The sequence below is a fragment of the Ursus americanus genome, chromosome 13 (genome assembly GCF_024610735.1).
Source record: "Ursus americanus isolate L20-20 chromosome 13, mUrsAme1.1.p, whole genome shotgun sequence".
Lineage (NCBI taxonomy): Eukaryota > Metazoa > Chordata > Mammalia > Carnivora > Ursidae > Ursus > Ursus americanus.
The window spans coordinates 46,410,735-46,434,045 of NC_142139.1; the positions used below are offsets into that span (position 1 = coordinate 46,410,735).

General features: G+C 39.8%; 1 protein-coding gene across 5 annotated transcripts in view; it reads left to right on the plus strand.

Annotated features, from left to right (window-relative positions):
- The window catches only part of FNIP2 (folliculin interacting protein 2), a 131,877-nt gene that overhangs the window by 66,360 nt on the left and 42,206 nt on the right, over positions 1-23,311 (plus strand). For 3 of the 5 annotated variants that reach the window (XM_045798730.2, XM_045798731.2, XM_045798728.2), the window contains exons 3-9: positions 1,625-1,762; positions 4,168-4,268; positions 4,371-4,442; positions 6,233-6,333; positions 6,507-6,596; positions 8,153-8,224; positions 22,389-22,518. In XM_045798730.2, coding sequence (XP_045654686.2) covers positions 1,625-1,762; positions 4,168-4,268; positions 4,371-4,442; positions 6,233-6,333; positions 6,507-6,596; positions 8,153-8,224; positions 22,389-22,518 — 704 coding nt within the window. The remainder of the gene's footprint in view (positions 1-1,624; positions 1,763-4,167; positions 4,269-4,370; positions 4,443-6,232; positions 6,334-6,506; positions 6,597-8,152; positions 8,225-22,388; positions 22,519-23,311) is intronic. The other 2 variants (XM_045798732.2, XM_045798729.2) reach the window with 1 other exon arrangement.

Here is a 23,311-nt window from a genome sequence, read left to right on the forward strand (position 1 = left end):
ACTGGAATTTTGGTATATTGGAGCAGTGATAACCCTAGAGTCTGGAAGTACTCATTTAATCGAAAAGGCAGCTAGTCCAGAGAGGTTTGTCACTTTCCCAAGGCTACAAAGAGTCCAAAAACAAAAAAAATAGACAGTGCTCTATTCACCGTACCAGGTGTTATCTCCAATTATAGACTGCTCAGTATGTTGTACCCCAGCCAGAGGGTCGAGCATTCTGTGAGGCAGGTGCAGAGTTAGTGTCACTTTAGGCTCTCTGAGGGGCTGTGTTTCTGGTTTAAGTGGTATTAAGTAACAGCTAGATCTAAACAGGGTGTTGAAGAGGTGCCCGATACCCAGAATAACCAAGAATGACTTTGAGTGCTGTTGCTGCTGGAGTGGCTCTTAGGGACCAGCACAGTGTGTGTTTTCCTTACAGTCTTTTCCCATTTTCAGCCCCCCACTCCCTTGGCAAGCACAAAACGTCATGAGTTTGTGTCAAGCACATGACTGCCGGCATTTGCATTAGACCACCAATGTGACTGTCACACTGGAGATTAGATAAGCTGCAGTTGCATTCATGTTTTTCCAAGCAAAAGCTGCACACAAAAAAGCAAGTAAGACTCCGACAGAATAGAAACAACTTATCATAGTGGCACAGGATGCTTCTGTAGGGAGTAATACATTTCGGTGTAGGGGGAAGGGCAAAATTAATAAAGGTGTATGTTTATGCCTCTATGTCACTGTCATAAAATTAGCAGTGAACTCTGTTTAGGGAATATCTAGTAGATACTCTACTATTACTCCTAACCTTTAGATGCCACGTTTCCATCACATGATGTATAATTCACAGGAGCTCCTATTTCCAAGTTTTGGTTCATCTTTCACAACTTCGACCTCATGATTTTCTCTCCTGTTACCTTTGAAGGAGTGCTGGAGAAGGTGTGTCATTAAAAATACTAACTCAGACTTTCCAGATTAGTAATTTTGCTTTCTTTTCTTTTTTTTTTTTTTAAAGATTTTATTTATTTATTTGACAGAGACAGCCAGTGAGAGAGGGAACACAAGCAGGGGGAGTGGGAGAGGAAGAAGCAGGCTTCCAGCGGAGGAGCCCGATGTGGGGCTCGATCCCAGAACGCCAGGATCACGCCCTGAGCCGAAGGCAGACGCCTAACCGCTGTGCCACCCAGGCGCCCCAGTAATTTTGCTTTCTTACTTCGTTCTGTTTGCCTGGTGAAATTTTAAATTTGAAGCCATTTCTTCCTCCACATAATCTTATAGATTATGACTCCCCACAGTACCAACAGACCCTCCAGTAACCCGCACAGAGATCAGATCTCACTGCCAATTTCAAGAGGTGAATGCAAACATAAGTAACGGTTGAATTACTTGAGAATAGTCATACTAGATAACCCCCATCTTCTGTCCAGTTACCTTTCTTCCACCTGCCTCCCTCCCAGGTATTACAGACTCTCAGGAACCACATTTTTGTCCTCATCAGGAAGGGGGAAGAAGGCTTCTGGTTTTCTGTGCAAGTTATGAACAACATACCAGAGTGATTTCACAAAGAAATTCCCAGTGAAGAGCATGTTGAGGGAGCCCGATACACTTAGCAATACCTTATCTTGCTTGTCTGTCACCCCAGAAAACAGAGGATGTCCCTATTAAACTGTCAGCCAAGTGCTGTCAGGGCAGCGGCAGCGGCAGCAGCAGCAGCGTCTCTTCCCACAGTTCTTCTGGGGGATCTCTACCACACACTAAGGAGCAGCTCCCAAAGTACCAGGTAAAGGCGTCCCTGCCATGGCCGATACCCCTGGGGGCTGCCGTCACTTACTGTGATTTCTCCACAGGGAAGAACACCTGCTTGAGGCTTCCACTCCAGGAACATGAGCATAAGTATTCAAATGTGCTCTGAAGTCTTTCATGTCAGTGCTGTTCTCACACTTTGGTTTTTGTCTCTTGATAAAAACTGTAATTGAGTTCAGGTGACCCAGGATAATACATACTGAATGAGGAAGAAATCTTGTGAACGAGGGAAACCCTTTTGTTTTACTTCCTTTGTTGCCAGAACCTGATTAAAAAGCATGGATTTTCCAGTTTTGTTATGAGAATTTTAAGGATTCTGGGAATGTATATGGGCATCCTAAGAAAATAGCACTTGCCAGCAGGATGAAGAGAACTGTGTTTAGGAGAAGAAAGAAACGAGATGTAATTTGAATGTAAGGGATATGGGGCTGGTAGCTGTGTGTGTGTGTGTGTGTGTAAGTAAGGCAGTAGAGGATAGGGATTAGGGTCATTGAAAAATACTGGTGTAGTAGACTTAAGGGAATAAATATTTCATAAATACTGAAGAGGAGCAGGAGGGTGTAAACTGATGGAGGATGTAGCAGATTTTTTTTTTTTTTTTTGACTCGTGGAATTTTCCATGTTGCTGGAAAAGCAAAGCCAGGTAAATTGCCAGCAGCCACTGGTCTATAGAACTTTGTTAATTTCATGTTCCGGATTTGTGCCACGCATTTGCCCTTAATTTCACCGTGCTCCTGGGTCTCAAGGCAGTTTGTGATTAAAACAGTATACAGTGAAATTTTCAGCTAGTTGAGAATTACAATCAGCATGTAGACCTTGTACCCCAAGAAAAAGCAGATTATAAAATGGAGGTGGTGGGTGGAAGTTATTAATAAAAAATGTGAAAGACAGTTGGTTTCTGTCTGCATGTAGTGAGAAGAGGTTGGCGTGAGCTATAACCAAACAGAGGAGCCTAGTTAAACAAGGCTGATAGATTTATGTTTCTCTTTCCTTCTCTGGAAACATGTCTAAGTAGGTGTGTATATGTGCATTAGTGTGTGCATGTACTCGCATGTATCTGTGTGTGTGTGTGTGTGTGTGTGTGTGTGTGTGTGTATTTGGAGCTTAAAAAAAAGGTTCAGAAGAGAATGCTAAGAACAATTCCCATGTTTTTGCTTGGGTGGAAAGCATACTAGCAGAGTATGGGGCTGGGTCAGAGAGAGATGGTGGTTTTGTCTTGGTCAGGCTGTGTTGTGGTGCCTGTGGCACACTAGGTTGGTTGATATTCATATCTGTCATGTTCATCAGTGTGTCATGAGCATTTAGAATAGCTACCTAGAATCTTACATCCAAATGCATTCATTCATATATCCTAATAATACATTATCATTATATGTATATGATAATATACATATTACATGTAACATATTATATATGATATATAATAATATATTGTTATGATATGTAAGTGAATGCATTTGGATATAGGATTCTAGAGTTCAGGGAGAGGTTTGGGCCTAGAGATAAAGATGTGGGAGGTATTCCTATGTGAAGAATAACCAAAATCCCAAGAGTGGTTCAGAGTACAGACAGTGAGTAGGAGTGCCCTCTGAGGAACAACCCTGTTCAAGGGGTGATGTAAGAAAGAAGAGATTCAAAACAGCTAGCTTGGGAGATAAAGTTTAAGAAAGCAAACTGGAAAGTGCATTGGATTTGACAGGAAGGCAGAGGCCATCACTAGAGCAGTTTGAATAGGCTGCAGTAGGTTAAGCAAATGAGACTTGGGGAAGTTGGAGGTAGCTCAGGCCACCCTTTTGAATGACAAAAGGGACAAGAAAGACTGCTGAGAAGCTAATGGGGTCAAATATTTTTGAAATATTTTTTGGTAAAACTTTCAAGTATCAGACCGTCTGTTACCTTTTGGACCCTCACAAAACCCTCCCTGTGCCAATTGGCATTTTCATTCAACACCGTTAATTATTTAGGTGAATAGTACTGAACTGTGTTTCTTTTCAGCATGTATTTTTAGTACCAAGAGAAGAGTTACCCTGTTTTTTTTTTTTCCAGAACTTAAGCTTTCTCTCTAGAGTTTACAAATGGTGATAATGAGAAATCTCTGTTTTTCATAACAAGATTAAGAATGACCCCTGCTGAGACACTGGGATCCTGTACGGAGATGTTGTACATAAAGATTAAATCATGAACATAGTAATAATTTGGGAGAAAAAAATAGCCAATCACCGTTATAGAGTAAAATGACCAGTTTCTGCTTTGAGAAACAGTTTTAGTTACCTGCTTCACTTAAGACGGACCCATAGGTCAATAAATGTTATTTTCTGTTGCATTATATATCACATTGTGCCACATACTAACTTTGATTGTGGTCTCTTTCATGTGTGGCAGTACACAAGACCAGCTTCTGATGTCAATATGCTAGGGGAAATGATGTTTGGCTCAGTTGCAATGAGTTACAAAGGCTCCACTTTAAAGATACACTATATCCGGTGAGTTTGAGCTGCTTTTTCTACTAGTTGTGAGAAATGGAATGGTGATATGGCTTCTTAATCAGAAATGCATTTCTCCCCCCTTTTTTTGTTCTCTTCCAGTTCTCCTCCACAACTGATGATTAGTAAAGTATTCTCTGCTAGAATGGGCAGCTTCTGTGGGAGTACAAATAAGTAAGTGTGGGGTTCTATACCTGTTTTTCCCCCTCTCCCCCATTTTTTTAAGTGGCTATTCTGGATAGAGTAGTTCTTCCAGGGCTGTAAGTTCTTTTGAAATGAGAAGTGGGAAGAGTCCACATTAACAAAGGGATTTTAAAAGTGGCCATTTTCCTGTACATAATGAGTATGAAAAGGCCTTTGACTTTATCAGGTGGCCTTAAAGACAGATGGCTGTTTATTTTCCAACATTATTTTATCTTTAAAAAAAAAACAACACCACAACTTGTTGGTTACTTCGTGTGTTAATTTATTTCTAAAGGAATGAAGTAAGTAGTGGGTTTTTCCAGGCTGCTGGGCATATGCATGGCAGGATGGGCCATACGTGCTCACTGTCTCTAGCCGTCAGTGTAGCCTCCATGATTGGTATGTACTTGGGCCATACGCCATTCTGATCGTCACTCCTCTCAGTTTTCTTCCTCCTCTAATTTTACACTTCTGTGTAGACTGAGAATACTGATGTGTCTAACTCTCATTCTGGTACATTTGTTCATATATTTCGAACTTTTCAAGCAGAAATAGTTCATATGCTTCATTTTTTAATAAAGCAAAACATTTGTTATACTTTGGTAAGTTTGAAAGTTATTCTGAATTAAAGGAGTATTCTTAGGGGTCAAATGAAGGCTGTTCTTTTTTATATTGGGAAATTAAAAATACTTTCCTGTGTACATTTCGGTACTACTGAGTAAGAATGCTTACTCTTCAACAAAATAATAAATTTAACTTTTTAAAAAAATTTTCTTTTCCTTTTTTTTTTTTTTTTAAAGCTTCTGTGTATTCATTTTCCAGAGAGAGCGAGTGCAGAAGCAGGGGGGAGGGGTAGAGGGAGAAGCAGGCTCCCCACTGAGCAAGGAACCGGATGTGGGACTTGATCCCAGGACCCTGGGATCATGACCTGAGCTGAAGGCAGATGCTTAACCGACTAAGCCACCCAGGCGCCCCTGAATTTAACTTGTTTAAGCATTTAACATTGGACTGACATGACTTAAGCCAGTATGGGAATTGATGTTTGTTTGTTTTTTTCTCTTGTGAGATATTCTTTTTCAGACTCAGTTATTACACCGGTTCCCTATAATGGAATATCAAGCTCAGATTTAAGTAAACATTATTTTGGCCTCATTCTGCTGTATTATCCTCAAAGTCTTGATATTTATTTAACTGGCTAATAAATCAAGTAAATTATTAAAATCTGCTCTCACATTTGTGTTTATGAGTAACTCTAACTTTTTAGGTGTCGTGAAGTCAAACTCCTAGAGGAATCATAATTTCTGTTATATCGTCCTCCTGAAAAAAGTTGCCAGATTGCTTATAGATGTTAACTAAGAGTTAAGATGAATTTCATTTTGAAGGTTTATGTGAAATTACCCTTGAAATGAATGGCAACATCTTGGGTATTAGTTACTAAAGCACAATTTAGAAACGAATAGCAGTATCCTCGTTGTCAGTCACCAAAGCAAAATTTACCGTAGAGTTCCATGCCCCCCATCTTATAACGTGAAACTGTTAGGAAAGCATTGTTTAGTTTTATAGGTTGGACTGCCTCCAAAAAGCTTCTTTTGTCTTTTCCTCCAACAAATTCCCCTGAAGTTTTGTTTCCTTTGCTAGATGTGAGACTTTATTCATTTATAAAGAAAAGTCTGGGCAGCTGGTAAGTTGTCTCATGTTTGAGAGTTTGTTAGAAAACAGCTTTATTTGTCTCTTGATTTTTTTTTCTCTCTCTCTCTCCCCTCCTTCCCCTCCGGATTTAGCTTGCAAGACAGCTTTGAGTACATCCACCAGGATCCTAATTTGGGAAAACTGAACACAAATCAGAATAATTTGGGTCCTTGTCGTACTGGGAGTAACTTAGGTAAAATCCACCACATAACTGGGCTCTTTCTTTCTGAATACCACTATTGTGGGTGTGTGTTTTGCTTTATTTGAGTTTGTTGTGTTGTGTGTTTTTTTTTGCATTATCTTTAATCCGTGTTTATTTCTGTGTGTGTACTTTGTTTGCCCTCTCGTGTGTGTTTCTGTCCCTAGGTGTGCTGCAGGCATGCAGCAGCAAACTGCTGCAGGGCGTAGCTGAAGGAGGACCTCTCCGGCTCACCCGGAGTGCTTCTTTCTTTGCAGGTTTGTGTGGAATGCTGAGTACAGTGTGACCCACACACATATGAATAATAAATCCTGTGCAGGTTCTTAGAAAAAAAAATCCTTTTTGGTGCCTCTCTAGAAATCCAAGGGGCTCTTGAGATATTAGTTTCACATGCAGCCAAGTTCATGGTGTTTTGAAAATTCCACCGAAGAACCTCTATTGTAAATATCTTTGCTAATACCCCACTGTAAGCTGATTTGATCTGAAATGAGCCCTTAGTGTTTCTAAGAGGATTATATTTTCTGATTTTCCTGGGCCTCTTCTGCTGCTCTGAACTGTTTCCCTTTCTCATGGTATACCTTTATCCATTTGTTCACCTGCATCCTTACCTGCACAGAGTTTCTTCAAAAGTCACCCTAATAAGAGCATGGAAGACCTCTCTTTCTCGTTCTCTTTTCTTCCTTGTCTTTCTCTCTCTCCCTCTCTCTCTCCTTCTCTCTCTCTCTCTAGCATTTAAGTAGTTTAAATATAGTTTCTAGGTTCTTTACAGGTATAATCATCTCGGTCTCTCTGGGTAGGTAATTCTGAGATTTAACTGGCCTTGCTAGCTAAAGCTGTTGAATGTCTGTTGTAGTCTGGCATGATTAACAAATGTGGGGAATCTTCACTACTAACATTAAAGGTTACGTTTATGGCAAATGGTATTCTTCATTCTGTTCTTCTCTGTAGCCGGAAATATGCTAAACACCATGAAACTGACACCCTCCCACCTACTTAGAGTGAGGATAAGATGTTTATATGCTGTCTTTAAAATTGTGAAAATAAACATGTTTCAAAAATAGCTGGCAAATACAACAATCCGGCAGGGCACTGGGCTTCTTGTACATTGTAAAGCTTTCTATAGCAACCTGCCATCTACCCTGCCGCTCAATCAGTACACAGTTGAGATGAATCTGAAGCATTCCTAGAAGTCTGTAATACTTAGGGTTTTTTTTTTTAAAATTCATGCCAGGATATGAGTTTTTCTCAGTAACTACAATAATACTGAGTGTATATGGAAAAGAAGTGGAGGAAGAAATATTGGAAAATGAATATAAGTGTTTTTTTATCTGCCAAGAGAGTGGATTATAAACAAGAGAAACATTTTTTAAATGTACGAAATGGTATTCAAGTATTCCTGTTTCCTAAAATTGCCTATAGTTACTAATGAAACTGATTATAAAGCATTTTGAAAATACAGGGCGATCTGAATATTACTAATAATGAGGCAAGTGGCCGAAAGTATCTGCCTGAGAATGTTTGTTCATTGTGTCAAGTGCATGAATAGTTTATTATGACAGTTCGTTTTAGAAATGAGCATCACTCCAAAAAGTGTTTATGTTACAGTAGGATAAAGGCAGTGGCTTTGTCTTCTTTTCACTCATTTTCTACATATTTAATTTTGCTTTCTGGTTAATTTTTATATAAACATAAGCCAGTCATCAGTAGCGCTAGCCTACTTTGAAATGTAAAAATGACTCCAGTCAGGAGTCATTTTTAAAAACTCGTTCTTTGGGTATTTCAGTGACATGCTTACCTTTTGCCTTTATCTTAGCGCACAGCACTCCGGTTGACATGCCGAGCAGAGGACAGAATGAAGACCGGGACAGCGGCATTGCTAGATCAGGTATTTGTACTTCCTTTTATTGGTTTAGCTGGTAGAGTGAACCATCATCCATGATGGGAAGGTAGGCGGGAAAATAGAAGACAGGCCTCATCTTCTGGGGTTTTTTCCTTCTCCACATTCTAAGGTAGTCTCATGTGTCTGAAGATGTAGAACTTTGATATACAGCATCTAGGAGTGATTGTGCAAAATCGACTAGCTTTTTTCTAAACTGAACTCCTAGGAGACTCTTGTACTTTGAGAAATTTCTTTTTAAAGGGAAGCTTCCTTGAGACAGTTTTTCTGGGAATTGGCCTGCTGAATATTGAATATAAAATCAGAGGAAGAAGGGTGTCTGTGGAAGTAAGTCTATCCATGACTGGGGGAGGGCCTGCCAATCACCCTCTCTTCTGTCCTAGAGTCTGGCTGATGATCTGAATTTTATCTTGGATACCCTTTTCTCTCATTCCCTCAAGCCTTCAGCTTTTCTAATAGTGCTTTTAAGATCTCTTGGTTTCTGCTTTTGTACACGACTCTGCTATGAGTTTTGATTTGTGGTTTAGATCTGAGGTAGATTCTGTGCTGTAGAAAAAGGGTAGTGAACCAGTGATCTGAAACTGGAGGCCTTGGGGGTGTTTGGGTTTTGCCCGTTAAACACATACCACATACGCCACTTTTGTCTTCCACTATAGACTAAGGCACCCTGCTGGTTTTACCTGTGATAGTGGCACCTTCACCACATAAGCCAGCTGGTCAGTGCTTGGATGTGGGGGACTGGATCCAGGCCTCAGATGCCTTTCTTCCCAGCCTTCCATTCATGTCAGCAGCCAGATCGGAATGTTTTCTCATGAGAGGAACTTGGGACTGAGTAGATGTGGGAGGGAAGGGTCGAGGGGTAGAACTCTGATACCAGTGTGAATTACAAGAGTGGGAGAACACTATCTTTCTTTGATAGTTTGGCGTCTGTTCCCAGCAGTCTATACTTTGAGTCTCCCAGTTCTCTTGTCAGGAGAAAGGGGGCAGAGATGGAGAGGGCTGCAGGTGCTCCTGCGGGGCATTTTGCTCCCCTTGTTCTCCTGGTAGATGTGTTCACATTCACATGCCTTCCGCTCCTGTCTGGGCACTGTTCTAAAATCCCAGTAAAGACCAGTGTGAGCTTTACACCCCTGAGAGGGTTCAGCAGTTTGTTGATAAAATCTAAATCCTCTTTATGTCCTTACTGTAGTTAATTCTCTTAAGATCTCTTCTTCTACCCACCTTCCATTGCAGGGACCAAGGTCCTCATCCTGTAACAGAATAGGGACTTCAGGTGTTTGAACTGAGTTAGCAAGAGATGTAGAGAAATTAAAAACATGCTTATTCCTTTTTTCTATAATTTTCAGCTTTGCGTCTAAAGAGTTGAGAGATGGGGGAATTTTTTTAAAAATGTATTTTATTTTTTAAAACAGTTTCAGATTTACAGAAACGTCAAGATGAATACAGGAATTCCCATATAACCTGCACATAGTTTGCCCTATTACTAACATCTTACATTAGTATGGTGCATTTGTTATAGCTCACAAATCAATATTGATGTATTATTATTACCTAAAGTCCATAATCTTATTTATTTCCTTAGTTTTTATCTAATGTCTTTTTTCTGTTCCAGGACCATAGTATATTTAGTTATCATATTTCTTTAGGGCTCCACTCGATTTTCTCAGACTTTATTTTTGATGACCTTAACAGTTATGAGGAATAGTGTCCAGGTATTTTGTAGAATGCCCCTATTCAAATTCATTTGATGTTTTTCACATGATTACTAGGGTTATGGGTTTTTTGAAGAAAGATCCCAGAGGTGAAGTGCCATTTCCATCACATCATATCAGGGTAAATGTGTTTGTCAGGTTTCTCCACTGTAAAGTTACTCTTTATTTCCCCTTTACTGTAACTTAGGAAGGAAATCACTATGCATAGTCCACACCTAAGGAGTGGGAGAGTTTTGCTCACCTTCCTTGAAGCAGAGTATCTGTACCTACATAAACTATTTGGAATTCTTCTGCATGGGGGACTCATCTCTTTCCCCTCATCTGTTCATTCATTGATTCAGTCAGTAGTGCTGAAGTGGTTCCAGCTTTGGCCATGGAAGCCATGGAGCTCTTTTCGCTGGCTTCTGTGTTTCTTTAACATACCCCTATCAGCATGGGTATGGATGTATGTGTTTTTAATACTTCCTTACCTTTTGACCCTGTAAGATGCTTCAGACTTGCACATTGTCTTATATATCTCCTACCCCAGTCGTAGAATCAGCCATTGCTCCATGGAGCCCTGTTCTTTCATTGGAGAACGGTATTAGATTCTAAGATCTAGATATTAGATATGCTTGTTGCTACTGGAATGTCATTTTCTTAGAGGCCCTGTCAGCTGACAAGCAAAAAAATTAGAGTTTATGCTAACTATTTACATATATTATAATATTGCTATGTGTAACATATGTGTGTATGTTAGGTTAAATATGAATTTATACTGATACCTCCATTATCCATAGCCATTACCACATAGATCTTTCTGCCTTCCTCCCCTTGCTTATGTGAAACTCCCTACTCCAGCGGTGAGTAGGGAGTTTCACTGTCTGCCATCCACTTGATTAATCTTGTTTCATTTCAGTATATGTATATAGCAGCGTTGGAATTGTTAACCCGTACCCATGAAAGAAACAACTTTATTAACTAGAGTATAGACTTATATTCAGTTCCTTTTACCTTTAGTCTTAAAGATGTCTACTGTGTCCCAAAGTTACTAGGTCAGCACCATTATTTTTCAAGATTGATTTATTTATTTTAGAGAGGGAGAGCACGGAGGGGAGGGGCAGAGGAAGGGGGAAGAGAGTCTTAAGGAGACTCCGTGGTGATTGCGGAGCCTGATGTGGGGCTTGATCTTATGATCCTGAGATCACGACCTGAGCCAAAATCGGTGCTTAACCGACTGTGCCACCCGGGTGCCCCGAGGTCAGCACCTTTTGAGGTGGGGGAGTTTTTGTAGGTATATGTGCCAGTCCAGTAGAATCTCTGAAATTAGTGTTCACACCATTTCACCTTGCAAAGGCTTCGTGAATACTGCTCAAAATTCGGATTATCTCAAGTCAGGTCTGAAGAATAATTTAAGGTTCTTCCCCCACAATAGTCCAGTAGAGAAGTAACTTGAGAAAAGCTTTTTTTGTTTGTTTGTTTGTTTTTAAATCATTGTTTATACAGAGAAACTTGTACTAGGATAAAAAGGAATTTTAAAGGAGAGTTTACAGTTCCCCATCCAAAAGAAACCTGAGGTTCTTTGTCCTATCCCACCAGTGCCTTCCTTACGTAGCCCCTTCTGCAGGCAACTTGAAAGGAGGGAGTGGATGTAAGAGCTGTGTCACGTTCAGCAGCAAACTTGTTCTGTGCAGAGTATGCCCTGCGAATACAAAGAGCCATAGAGTTTTGAATTCCCAAAGGGATTTACTCTGTTGTTAGAAAACTGAATTATTTTGGTGGTTTCCAGAGTAAGACCAATTTGATACATTTGAAATTAAGGAAGGAGTTAGAAGGGTAGCACTGATTTCTAACTAGCCAGTCTTCAAGCCACATTTATTGGATAGCAGTTTTTAGCCCACTGTATTGTAGGACTCTGCCAGAATTTGGGTGTTTTTGAAGAAGCGTAGACTATAGCACCTGCCCTCAGGAAGAGTTCGTGTAAACCAAGAGTTAAAATCCACTCTGATGAGTACTACCTCATAAGATACTATGGGAACAAAGAGGAACATTAAGTAACTTTACCTGGGAATTCAGGGTGATGGCCTCATAGAACAGGTAACTTCACTTGAGTGACACCTTGAAGGTAATAAAAAACTTCACCGGAGTTTAGGAAAAGAGCATTTCTGAAAATAGTTTGTGCAAGGGTGTGGATCCTTAAGATAAGTATACTGTTAGAATGTTTGAACGTTGGCAGGACTGGAACATGGCACTGGGAATGTCAGCAGGTAAGACTGGTTATGAAAGGCTAATTTTGCACCGGTCCCATGATAAGAAGTTTGGATTTAGGAACGCCTGGGTAGTGCAGTTGTTAAGCGTCTGCCTTGGGCTCAGGGTGTGATCCCCGCGTTCTGGGATCGAGCCCCGCATCAGGCTCCTCTGCTGGGAGCCTGCTTCTTCCTCTCCCACTCCCCCTGCTTGTGTTCCCTCTCTCGCTGGCTGTCTCTCTGTCAAATAAATAAATACAATCTTTAAAAAAAAAAAAAAAGGAGTTTGGATTTAATCTTATTAGCAGGGGCAGCTAAGGGATATAGCATAATTGGCTCTATTTTTGAGATCCATGTGGTACTTCACAAACTGTGCTCCAGAAAAAGCTGGACCAATGTATCCATTGCTAAAATACATTAATGGTGATGCTTTCTAATTTAGCAGGGGCTGAAGGGGCTTTGGTTTTTTTCCATTAACTTTTTTTCAATATAGTTTTCCCAAATTTTGGGGGCTTCCCACCACTCTGTGTGTGTGTGTGTATATGTTGTGAGAGAGAGAGAGTATGTATGTAGCTAGTATAAAATCTGATTTAGCATAAAATTTTGAAAAACAGTCCATTTTTTTTCTCTTCCCTTTTTTGGAATAGCATTCTTTGAAAAATATGCAACTTTTTTTTTCTAAGTTACCCAGTAGCTTTTTGTAATAACAGACAGGAAATCAAAACTTAATTCTGATCTGTGTCTTAATGTATTTTACTTTTCATATTAAGTACTCCAGTGCCTCTTTATAAGCTTATAACATACAGAAAGAATAAGAATTAAAGCAATAACAAGAATATTTAACTTACTAAAAAAAGGGGGGGTACCCAGGTGACTCAGTCAGTTAGGTGTCCTCAGGTCATGATCTCATGGGTCTTGGGATTGAGCCCCACATCAGTCTCCATAAGCAGCGGGGAGTCTGTTGGAGATTCTTTCCCTCTCCCTCTGCCCTCCCTCCACTCGCGTTTGCTCACTCGCTCTCAAATAGATAAATATTTTTTTAAAAAAAGAGTATCTAACTTCTTTACTGCCTTAACTAGAATTTTTAAAAGAAGCTTCTTTAGTAAAGGAACAAAGTAAATCATAAGCTTATAATGTTTTTTCCTTATAAGACCAGCAGTTTACTTAAAGGTATTTGCCTTACTTTCTGAATTTTTGGAATGTAGTAAGGATGTGAGAAATACATAACATTTTTATTTAAAATTTAATATTCATATTCATGGGCTTTTTCCTATAAACAGGTTTGAGAATGATTTTTCTTTTCTTTTTTTTTTTTTTAAAGATTTTATTTACTTACTTAATAGAAAGAGAGAGAGCACAAGCAGGGGGAGTGGCAGGCAGAGGGAGAGGGAGAGCGAGAAGCAGGTTCCCCACTGAGCAAGGAGCCACCATTGTGGGGCTTGATCCCAGGACCCTGGGATCATAACCCGAGCCGAAGGCAGACGGTTAACCGACTAAGCTACCTAGGCACCCCAAGAACTGTGTTTCTGATATCATTCTGGAAGATGAGGACTAGAAGGAGACAGGATGAGATGTTTAAAAAAGATTGGAAGCAGCCTTAATGTTCATCACTAGGTATTGGTGAAATTTTATACTTTCCAGGAAAGTAATACCACATGGTGGTTAAAAGATTCGGGGCAGCTCAGCGTGCCTTGAAATAGAGAAGTTCTCTTAGATGTCTTTTTAAGTGGAAGAAGAAAGTGTATCAACAGTGTGTTTCAGTAAACCATCAAAACAAAGACGTATACAAGCCCTCTTCCTACATACAAAGATAGAAAAGTATATTCATAATGTCTATGGAAGGGATGCAAGCTGGGACAAGGAAGAAGGGGAAATGCATTTTCATCGTATTCTCTTTTGGATATTTTATAATGTGTGCTGTATGCATATGTTAACCTAGAAGATTAATTATTTTTTCAGGGGTGGTTCTTTTAATGGTTACCATTAAAAATTTTTGAGTAAGGTCTTGGGAGAAGGGAAGGAAGGTTTCAGCCATGCTAGGAGGTAGGATTGGCAAGGCTCGGTGACTAAGGGGACACCGGATGTGGAGAAGGCAGGAGGAACCAAGGGTGCGTCTACACTTTCTGACTCAGGTAAACAAGCGGAGGATAATGGCACTAACTAGTACAGGGAAAGCAGAGGCCAGTCCAGGGAGACAGATACTGAGATAATTCTTCAGTTAGATGTGTCTGTAAGTCCTTTAGCTGTGAGTAGTCAGCTGTAATTTAGAAACAGGAAACAGGCTCTGAAGAGATGGATTGCAACAGGAGCCAGAATCTGGAAGTCCGCGTGCATGAGTAGAATAAGGTTTGGAGGGCCAGAATTGAGACCAGAGCCGCTGAGCCTTGTTAATCTATCACCCTAATTTAGGCTTCAATTCTCTTCCTCATCAAAATGTTCAAATCATTGACAAGAAAAATAATTTCCTCATTCACTGAGCAACTGCATTTCCTCTGTTCTTAAAAGTAGTAAAATAAACAGAAGATCAATATGAGAAAAACTTCAGTAATGTACTTTCAGATACTTTTATTGAAGTGTTTTTTTATTTTTATTTTTTTAAGATTTGATTTATTTGAGAGAGCATCAGCACACATAAATGGCGGGAGGGGCAGCAGGAGAGGGAAAGCAGAGACTCCCCACTGAGCCGGGGGCCTGACAACGCAGGGCTAGATCCCAAGACCCCGACATCATGACCTGAGCCATGACCTGAGCCGAAGTCAGATGCTTAACCGACTGAGCCATCCAGGGGCCTCTTTATTCAGGTATTTTAAAATGAACCTTCAGCGTGAGAATACGCATCATCATAGTATTCGAATAGTACGTGTTTTGGCCATATATAGGTACAGAATGGACCCCACTCAAAATACAGTTTGCATGTCAAGACTCATGACACCACACACATGCCAAGAGGATATGAAAATATCTATCATTCACATAATGGCTTTCTGGTGAGAGCAGGGTGGGCTTCCTAAGCTGGTCAGCAAATGAGAGAAAGGGAAGGGAGATGATCTTGGGTTTTTTATGGTGGTTGGGGTGTAGGGCCAGGGTGAGGGCTTCCACACATGGCTGAACTTCCCACTGGTTCCAAAGGGGAGAGCCTGGGCTTTCTCATCACCTTGCCCAGATGGAAGACAGAAAGGGAAGGGAGTTGGGGGGGAGAAGCTGAAAAGGTATCAGCAGTTAAACATGAAAACATGGAGTCACACTGTTTATTGCAACTCGGGTTACCATTGAATGATGCAAATTGACATCCTGTTTGTATCTGAATTCTTTATTGACTTAACTGCTACAGTGCTTTGTAATGAGGGGCGAGAGTCCAGGAGGGTACTGCTTTGTTTGCTGTCTGGCCATGGCGTCCTGTTGACCTTGCGTGTACACATATAGGGTAAGGCTTGAACTCAGCTTATCTGAGTCTTGGTAGTACAACTCGTACTTCTCAGAGAACACAAAAGAATGGGAGGCCTCTAAGGAGCTGCTGGGAGGTCATCCCCCACTCACTTCTCTGTCTCCCCTGGGAAGTTGTCATGAAACAGTTTCTCATCATCTCCAAGGTTCAGATAAGATTTGGAGCCTTCTGGCCAGCCCACCTGAGACTGAGGTGCAGAACAGAAGACCGCTTAGCTATAGTCTACAACTGGCTCCCCAGCACCAGGGTCTCCTAGAAATCGTGGAGCGGGCATCTGATCTCTTTTGTGTCAGTATGGTCCTTTGTGGTGTGTGGGGCAAGGATCACTAGGGACTAGCACTTTTTTTGGCTTATTCTTCTTTCCACAGTCTATGTAAGAAACTGTCCCAATATAAAAATGTCTTATTGTATCATTACTGTCAAATCTTTACTTTGGGTTTTGCCTTGCTTTCTATATATGAAGTTGGCAGTCTGTAATGTAGCTTGGACAGAACTCAGTTTCTTCATTTCATTATAATTCTCATATTTCTAGTCAGACCTTTGGTATTCTCCTGGAATGGATAGGTATCTTCTTCAGTTTCAGAAATTTGCTAGCTTTTGCTTTAGTATTTTTTCCTTTCTACATTTGCATTCTTATTACCCGTTTAAGAAAAATTAGAATAAAAAAGTAATGCAGATAGCAGCCCAAACTGTAAGGGATCTAGGAATAATTCTAAACAAACAAACAAAACAATCAAAAAACAAAACGTGTGATACAGTTCTGGAGAGATTTAAAAACTTGCAATTAGAGGGCATTATGCTAAGCAAAAATAAATCAATCAGAGAAAGACAATTATCATATGACCTCACTGATCTGTGGAACTTAAGAAATATAACAGAGGATCATAGGGGAAGAGAGGAAAAAATAACACAAGACGAAACCAGAGAGGGAGACAAACCATAAGAGACTCTTAATCTCAGGAAACAAACTGAGGGTTGCTGGAGTGATGGGGGTGGGAGGGATGGAGTAACTGGGTGATGGACACTGGCGAGGGCATGTGATGTAATGAGCACTGGGTATTATAGAAGACTGATGAGTCACAGGCCTGTACCTCTGAAACCAGTAATACATTATATGTTAATTAATTGAATTTAAATTTAAAAAATGTTCAAAAAAAAATAAAGTAGAAGAAACTATGTCTTAAAGGAAAAAAATTAAAAAATAAAGAGATGGAGAAAGAGATGAAGTTTCACAAATAAATATAAATTCAGTGTAACTTCAGTTAAAATCCCTTGTGCAGCCAGACAGAAAAACTCCTATTTATATGAAGGGGCAAAGAACCAAGAGTATTTATACTTCCCAAAAGTCTCTATAGACACTTCTGTCTTAGATTGCAGATTATGGATTAAAAGGCATAGAAAGGTTAAATAACTTGGCAAATAAATGTAGAGAGTGAGCTGATCACCAAGGCTGGGCTAGAGTTTATGTCCCAGGTAAGAAATTAAGATTTAAGGTGTTTTCAATGGAGTATAATTCAATGCTAAAAAGTAATGAGCTATCAAACCACAAAAAGATATGGAGGAAACTTAATTGCATATTACTAAGTGAAAGAAGCCAATCTGAGAAGGCTCCATCCTGCATGATTTCAGCTGTATGACATTCTGAAAAGGCAGAACTGTAGAGTGGTCACCAGGAGTTGGGGACAGGGGCAGGGAGGGGTGAATAGTTGGAATACAGAGGATTTTAGGGAACTGAAACTGTTTTGATTGATACTGTAGTAGTGGGTACCTGTTATTATACATTTGCCCAAACTCATAGAAAGTACAACACTAAGAGTGACCCTAAGGGTGGTCATTACGTTTCAGTGTAGGTTCATCAGTTGTAACAAGTACACCACTCTGGTGAGTGATGCTGATGGTGCGGAAGCTCTCTGTATGTGAGAGCAGGGGCTACATGGAGGGAAATCTCTGTACCTTCCACTCAGCTTTGCTGTCAACCTAAAAGTACTCTAAAAAAATAAAGTCCGTTTAGAGAAAATAAAGGTGTTTTGAAATCATGATGGTGAGGACTTTGTAGGAATTGTGTTAAAACTTGAAGTTCCTTGGGATGCTTTTGAGGACCCTTTCTGGTCTCAAAATCACTCTGTGATTTGGTAACTACAATGTATTAACTAAAATTTTATTTGCCTATTAATGTATTCCATTTATTAAAAATGGCATTTTCCTATCAGTCAATAGTCACAGCTCTATTAATTGACCTTTTTAAATACTTCTGTTGTTGAGAAATATAACTGCTAACCTTTAAGGAACTTTATACTTTTTAAGTGTTTAAATAAGCAGAAACTGTAAGGGAAGTACTGTCAGTGTTACAGTAAAAAAGATCATTCCTGTCTTCTGGATGTAGTACCCTCTGTGTCAAACAGAAAGAAAACGTGTTCAGGTTCAGAGCCGGTCCACCGCTATCCACCACCACCACCACCACCCCCGCAAAACAAAACAAAACAAAACAAACAACAAAAACGAATTTTTAAAAATGAAGGTAGGAGGAAAAAGAGAAAATCCAAGTGCTGTGTATACAGCTTTGACCATAGGAGACCTTCGATAAATTCAGACTTGGAATTCTCTCTAGAAATTTGTTTCTCTAATGCTTCGTTTCTGTCGTAATTATCGATTGAGACAGACATCATTGTCCTTTGCATAATTGTTCGCTCACTCTTCCTGCAGCAGTATTTCTTGAGGATTTTATGTGCCAGGCATTTTCGTAGGATATGGGGATAGACCAGTGATCAAATAGACATGATCCCTGATCTCGTGGAGTTTATATTCAATAAAGGAAACACAGATCACAGGCAGTAAAATGTAGGTAAGCATGTATCACTGAGGGAAGTAAAACATAGGAGGTGCTCATGGAAGGTCTCTCCAAGAAGGTGAAGTTTTCATCTGACTGGATTGCTGTTTGGTAACCTGCTCCGTGAAGATCAGAGTGCAGAGCATTTTTGTCATTGGAACAGCTAGTGCAGAGACCTAGAGTGGAAACAGGCTTTGGAGCTTTGTGTATAAGGAATAGAGAGAAGGCTGGAATATAGTAAGGGGAGAGTGGTGTAAGATAGGGTTGGAGAGGAAATAAGGGGCCTCCTCACAATGACATGACAATGATATACCACAATACTTTAATGTAAAAATCGTATTAAATAATATTAAAATATTTTTGATAAGGAAATGCTGGGTAGCCCTAAGCCAGCACTTTTTTTTTTTTTTTTTTTATATTATGTTAGTCACCATACAGTACATCCCCGGATTCCGATGTAAGGCTCGATGATTCATTAGTTGTGTATAACACCCAGTGCACCATGCAATACGTGCCCTCCTTACTACCCATCACCAGTCTATCCCATTCCCCCACCCCCCTCCCCTCTGAGGCCCTCAGTTTGTTTCTCATAGTCCACAGTCTCTCATGTTTCATTCCCCCTTCTGATTACCCCCCCTTTCTTTATCCCTTTCTTCCCCTACCGATCATCCTAGTTCTTATGTTCCATAGATGAGAGAAATCATATGATAGTTGTCTTTCTCTGCTTGACTTATTTCACTTAGCATTATCTCCTCCAGTGCCGTCCATGTTGCAGCAAATGTTGAGAACTCGTTCTTTCTGATAGCTGAGTAATATTCCATTGTATATATGGACCACAACTTCTTAATCCAGTCATCTGTTGAAGGGCATCTCGGCTCCTTCCACGATTTAGCTATTGTGGACATTGCTGCTATGAACATTGGGGTGCATATGGCCCTTCCCTTCACTACGTCTGTATCTTTGGGGTAAACACCCAGTAGTGCAATGGCTGGATCATAGGGTAGCTCAATTTTTAACTTTTTAAGGGACCTCCACACTGTTTTCCAGAGTGGCTGTACCAACTTGCATTCCCACCAACAATGTAGGAGGGATCCCCTTTCTCCACATCCTCTCCAACAATTGTTGTTTCTTGCCTTGTCTATTTTTGCCATTCTAACTGGCGTAAGGTGGTATCTCAATGTGGTTTTGATTTAAATTTCCTTGATGGCTAATGATTTTGAAAACATTTTTTCATGTGTCTGTTAGCCATTTGTATGTCTTCATTGAAAAAGTGTCTGTTCATATCTTCTGCCCATTTTTTGATTTGTTTATTTGTTTCTCGTGTATTGAGTTTGAGAAGTTCTTTGTAGATCTTGGATACCAGTCCTTTATCTGTAGTGTCATTTGCAAATATATTCTCCCATTCCGTGGGCTGCCTCTTAGTTTTTCTGACTGTTTCCTTTAAGCCAACACTTTTAGCTTAATATTTCATTTGTATACGTTACAAATTTTTATTCAGAATTTTATAATGAAAAAAAAGAATATTCTTTCTGTTTTTTTATTATTTTAATTTTTTCCTTTCCCTTTCATGTGTCTATTACAAGTCCTAGGTGGTTTTATGATAACTAATCAGAACCAATAACCTTTTAGTACTCTGGAATGTGTTACTTAGCTTTCCTGTTCAGGAATTGTCAGAGGGAGTAAATAGCCAGCATTTATTGTGTAGGGCACTGGACTAAGTGTATTGATTTGTTTAATCCTCGCAGAAACCTTATGAAATAGGTCAGTACTTCTCAAACTTTTCTTTTGTCTGCAGTTCATGCTAATGCATTTTATGTTATGATTCAGCAACAAACATCTTTATGTATAACAAGTTTCATCAGTTAATATTAGCATTGCAATATACTCTTGTTTTCTTTTAACTATTGGTGTCAGTTCACTAAGTAATTCACAACTCACTAGCAGATTGCAGTTCTCATGAAAAATACTGAGATGTGATACTTTACTGTCCTCATTTTACAGATGAGAAAGCTGACAGGTTAAGAAACTGCCCAGGTATTACAACTGGTGAGGGGCAGAGATAGGATTTGAACCGGGAGCCTGGGCTTTCACTCAGTTTGCTAAACTGAATTATATAGCAATACATACAATTTCCAGAATAGATTTGGCCCTCAGAGTCATTTCCATCTTGCTTCTGTGACAGGGAAAAAATGTTTATAATACAAGTACTACCTGTCGTCCACCTGACAAGAAGTTGACTTGATCAGTGTAAGATAGGAAGAGAGACAGGGGACCCTGAAGATTTAGGAATAGGGAATGAGGAGCTTATGTACCTTATAGGGGACTTTCAGAGCTTGGGGGTGGGGCACAAATGTCTGATTGGCACTTTTTATTAAGTAAAACTCTACTCTGTCTCCCTTCAAAATTCTCAGTAAAGTTACCCACCACTGATAATTCAAATATGGATTTGATTTTGGAGATTTAAGTCCAGCTTCAAAGGGTGAAACCAGGTCAGAACAGAGGCAGACTGTTGGTGCCAGCCATAACTGGGCAATACTGTAGTGAAGAAGTGCCATACATTCACTAAGAATTTATTAATTGCTTTAATAAATTATCCAGGGGGCTGTCCTGGATACAAGGGATACAAAGATGATTTAGATCTACCAAACAAACTTGTTAGAAGTGTTGACTAGATTAGAAGAAAAGTATCTTGGTATACCTCTGTTGCGGAAAGAACCTTGAGCCATTCTACATCTGATTTTGTAGCCTGGCAAGTTCACTGCTGTTCATGTAGACTTGAAGCTCCGTGCAGGCAAATATATGTCTGACTTGTCCACCACTGCAACCCAGTTGCCTGGCACACCTGGCACATTGTACACACTCCAGCATTTGCTTATTGAGTATTGACTAACAGCCAAGTAATTCTTGTAGTATTTAAGAAATCAGGTCAAGGAGTCATGTAATGTACATCTACCTATAAAAGTGTAAATTAAAATGTAAAACTTCATATGGGGAAATGCCTTTTCACGTGATATCCATGAGCATAGTATACTATGTGTGCTGAAATCAATTTCCTTTGTCTGTGATTTGCCTCTGAAAACACTGACCAGCTTTTCATAGCACCTCATTTCCTTTTCCACTGGACTGAATGACATTTCAGTGTCTAATGCCTTAGCCTGAGGAAAGTAAAAGGAAAATAGTCTATCTCTTCTTTCATTCTTCCAAACTAGTGGACATCCATCAAGCAGCTCTGATTTGTAAGAATTCCTTTGCCTACCCTGAAAGGGACCAGTCCTTCCCTGCCTGTTAGAGAAGTCTGGGCTGTAGGCATCTAATCCTATATAGCAAAAAGAAGCAGAGAGAGGCCCCGAGGCAAGTAAGTAATCCAGGCAGAAAATACATTTAAGACTAGAGGTTGCTTTTTCGCAGCCAAGGGGAGTGGTGATGGGTTAGTGGGGGAGCTGGTTGGTGGAGGGAAGGAGGATAAGTATTGTGTATTTGGAGATAGGCAATAGGAGAGGGGATGCTCTGTGAAGGAACTACTTACTTGCCTAGATTTCACTTCAAAATAGGAGTGAAGAAGTAGTTAAGAGGACATGTAAATAAACATCGTGTGTAACATTAGTTATCAGGTAGCAATATAAACAGTTATGCTATGTGGATTATTTTTATCAGAAATCTGCATTCTGGTTAAGTGACTAATAATTATGCTGCCTTTGAAATATAGGGCCTGATAATTGGTGTGTTTGGTAGTCTGTAATCCCTATTTTAAAATTTATTTTCCTTCTTAAAGGAGTTTTCTTTGCGGTACAGAAGTCTTAGTAAGAGAGAAGTTAGAGTCTCCCCCTGCTGGATGTGACTGGTAGAACCTGAAAATTTAGGTCACTTGGCACATATGATTTTGTGTACCTACATGAGGATTCATTTACCTCAACTTTAAATTTTCAACTTTTCTTCCTTATAGCCTCACTAAGCAGCCTTTTGATTACACCTTTTCCATCTCCAAGCTCCTCTACATCCTCTTCCAGCAGTTACCAGCGCCGCTGGCTTCGAAGTCAGACAACCAGTTTGGAAAATGGCATCATTCCAAGGAGGTGAGTTGCAAGCTTGTTCTTGCTGAGAAAGGTACTAGTTGTAGACCGCTTGAACAAACTGGCAGCGCTCACCTGTTGCTAGTGGAAAAAGAACTAAAACAGCTGGATTAGCTTCAGCTTAGGCTGAAAATGAGTAAGTTAGAAGTTTTATAAACAGTAAATATAAAAGCTGAAAACCAGTCTGGTTTGGAAGACACTGGGAAACATGAGCTGTGAGCGAGACTTGGTGTTAATTTAAAATGAGTATGGTCCCTCTTTGAATTGGCTCCCTTCCAGTTGTAGCTCTCATGAGTTAGAAGGGTGGAATAAATCCCTTCCTTGGCTTACTGTGACACCAATGCGGTCTTTGAAAACATATGAACTCAAGAATTGTGACATACTGTTTTCAGAAAACTTAAATTCTTAAATGTGAAATGGTCATGAATCTGATTATAAAGATGGCATCGAGGTATATTCTTCCTTCATTGCAGTTGAATTTTAAAGTTTACTTGTTTTAGAAAACATACGTTTTGGCTTATTATCATGTTACATCAGTAGCTTCCACCTCCTTCTCCCTATAACTCAAAACCTTAAAAGGGAATTAACATAGGTCGTATCTATAAAGATTTACATGTCAGTTGTTTGATTTAATGAGTCTGCTAGTAATCACTGTGTGTAGGGGTCTGTGAGGGTGTAAAGATGACTCAGATATACACCTGCATCTGTGGACCATTAGTATAGTTTATTGACTAGGGGAAGACCATATACACATAAATAACGGCACAAAGATGTTGAACTACAAATGCCGTAGGTG